Source organism: Octopus bimaculoides, chromosome 12 (genome assembly GCF_001194135.2).
Source record: "Octopus bimaculoides isolate UCB-OBI-ISO-001 chromosome 12, ASM119413v2, whole genome shotgun sequence".
NCBI lineage: Eukaryota > Metazoa > Mollusca > Cephalopoda > Octopoda > Octopodidae > Octopus > Octopus bimaculoides.
Genome location: NC_068992.1, coordinates 38,776,777 through 38,779,509, shown reverse-complemented (window position 1 = coordinate 38,779,509; position 2,733 = coordinate 38,776,777). Strand labels below are relative to the sequence as shown.

The 2,733-nt window shown below is 35.3% G+C and overlaps 1 protein-coding gene across 7 annotated transcripts in view; it reads right to left on the bottom strand.

The window, feature by feature from the left end:
- The window catches only part of LOC106879504 (nicotinamide riboside kinase 1), a 62,627-nt gene that overhangs the window by 25,508 nt on the left and 34,386 nt on the right, over positions 1 to 2,733 (bottom strand). For all 7 annotated transcript variants that reach the window (XR_008265310.1, XM_014929112.2, XM_052972149.1 and 4 more), the window contains one exon: positions 30 to 120. Coding sequence is in view for 6 of the 7 variants with exons in the window: in XM_014929112.2 (XP_014784598.1) it covers positions 30 to 120 (91 nt within the window). In the remaining variant the exon portion in view is untranslated. The remainder of the gene's footprint in view (positions 1 to 29; positions 121 to 2,733) is intronic.

Sequence of the window (2,733 nt, the reverse complement as noted above, 5' to 3'; positions counted from 1 at the left end):
AAAAACAAACAGTAAAGCAATTGACTCACTCTAAAGCAATCATCTTGACAGAAACTGGTTGAATTAGGAAAATATTCTGCAAGTTTCTTTGTCAAAGAAGACTTCCCACTGTTTGTTGCCCTGCAAAGGAATATTTACAATATTTACAATTAATACAGGCTCTCTCTCTCTCTCTCTCTCTCTCTCTCTCTCTCTCTCTCTGTGTGTGTGTGTGTGTGTGTGTGTGTGTCTGTCTGTCTGTCTGTGTCTCTTTCTCTCTGTGTGGCTCACAGCAGTAAAGAAGAATGTTTAGTTTCCATTGAAGATGTGTTCTAATTTTGTTTCTTGGTGGAAACTGTGTCATTTTATTCATGTAGCTGAGTACTTTTCAAAATGACAAGGAGGGTTGTCATTGTTGTCGTTGTTGTTGTTGTCACTGTTTTTATGTTTTCTAAGCTGGGATGGTTTAGGCAGGACTTTCAGTGTCGGTATCCTATCAGGTACCAACACTTTTAGCTGCTTTTTATGACATGTAGACAGACGGATAGAGAAAGATAAGATAGAGCGAGAAAAAGATAGATAGATAGATAGATAGAGATATAGATAGATAAATAGGTAACTAGATAGATAGATAGATCAATAACTAGCTAGCTAGATAAATAGATAGATAGCTAGATAGATAGAGATAGGTAGACAGGATAGATAGATAGACAGACAGAGATAGAGAGATAAAAATATAGGTGGATATATATATATATATATATATATATATATATATATATAGAGAGAGAGAGAGAGAGAGAGAGAGAGAGAGGGGGGGTAGATAGGATAGACAGAGAGATAGAAAGATAGATAGATAGATAGAGAGAGAGAGAGAGAGAGGTAGATAGGATAGATAGAGAGATAGGATAGATAGATAGATAGATAGATAGATAGATAGATAGATAGATAGATAGATATTAGGTTGTCACACATGAAATGTCGCATTTTCAATTACTTGTTATTTTGGTCATTTAAAAACTCAATTATGTATACCCTTGCATTTAATCTTGACTCTTTTTCTTTCCCAACAATATTGGTATACAAAATTCGCACCCACAGACCTTATGAAAATGATAACAACCAAACAATGTTGAGTGATTTTCTTGTATAGCCATACAAGAAAATCACTGGGTCACTCTGCTGCAGAAGCTCTATGGAATATCAAGCAGGACTTTGGTAATGGTTCTGTTGACATCAGAACTGTTCAGAGATGGTTCTAAAGATCTCGTTCAGGAGATGATAGCCTCAAAAGTGAACCAAGAGGGAAGCCAAAATCAGTTACTTGGCATGATGGATTAAATGCTTTGGTTGAACAAAATCCGAGAACAATGGTCCAAAAACTTTCACCAGAACTCCAAACATCTTACTCAACTGTTTCTTGACTCTTGAAAAAAATTGGAAAAGTCAAGAAAACGGATGGGTTTGTTCCACATAAACTGAACAAGATTTAAATAAAAACACGCGCTTCAAAGTGTGCTTCTTATTGCTTTCTTGACTGGAAAAAGAGCCATTTTTACATCGAATCATTACATGTGATGAGAAATGGATACTCTTTGACAACAGCAGGAGAACAGGACTGTGATTAAATGCAGGAGAGCCACCTAAGCACTACTCAAAACAACCATTGCACCCTAAAAAGTTAGTGGTCACTGTATGGTGGCCTGTGAAGGGAGTTATTCATTATTCATTTCTGCAACAAAGGAAATACAGTAACAGCAACATCGTATTGTCAGGTAATTGATTGTATGTATGAGAATTTGAAAAAGAAGCAATCCAGACAAGTGAATAGAGATGACCCAATTTTGCTCCATGACAATGCATGTCCTCACGCTTCTCAAGCTACGGTCCAAAAGTTGCAAAGCCTGAATTATGAGATTTTGCAACATCTTCCCTATTTACATTATTTACATTATTTACATTTGACGGATATTTCTCCTCATCTTGTTTGTTGTTAACACAACGTTTCGGCTGATATACCCTCCAGCCTTCGTCAGGTGTCTTGGGGAAATTTCGAACCTGGGTTCTCATTCCTAACGATGTTACTATTATTATTTATTATTATCATTACTATTATTAGTGGTTAAGAGCGCGGGCTACTAACCCCAAGGTTCCGAGTTCGATTTACAGCAGCGACCTGATTAATAATAGTAATAATAATAATAAATAATAATAGTAACATCGTTAGGAATGAGAACCCAGGTTCGAAATTTCCCCAAGACACCTGATGAAGGCTGGAGGGTATATCAGCCGAAACGTTGTGTTAACAACAAACAAGATGAGGAGAAATATCCGTCAAATGTAAATAATGTAAATAATTCCTCATCTCTTAAATATAGAACTGTATCTTCCCTATTCTCCTCATATCCCTCCTACTGATCATCACTTATTTAAGCATTTTGAGCTTTTCCTAAGCAATAAAACACTCTTAAATAGAGAAGAGGTAATTGAAGCATTTGGACAGTTTATCACAGCAAAAGATGAAATTTTTTTTTGGAAGATGGAATGTTGGGTAATGGTCATAAATGAACATGGATCATACTTTGATTAAATAAATCAGTTCTTTAATACTTCTGAAACATTTTATTGTTACCTTTCAAATATGACATAGAGAGATAGAGAAATAGATAGATAGATAGATAGATAGATAGATAGATAGATAGATAGATAGATAGATAGATAGAAAGATAGATAGACAGATAGACAGACAGAAAG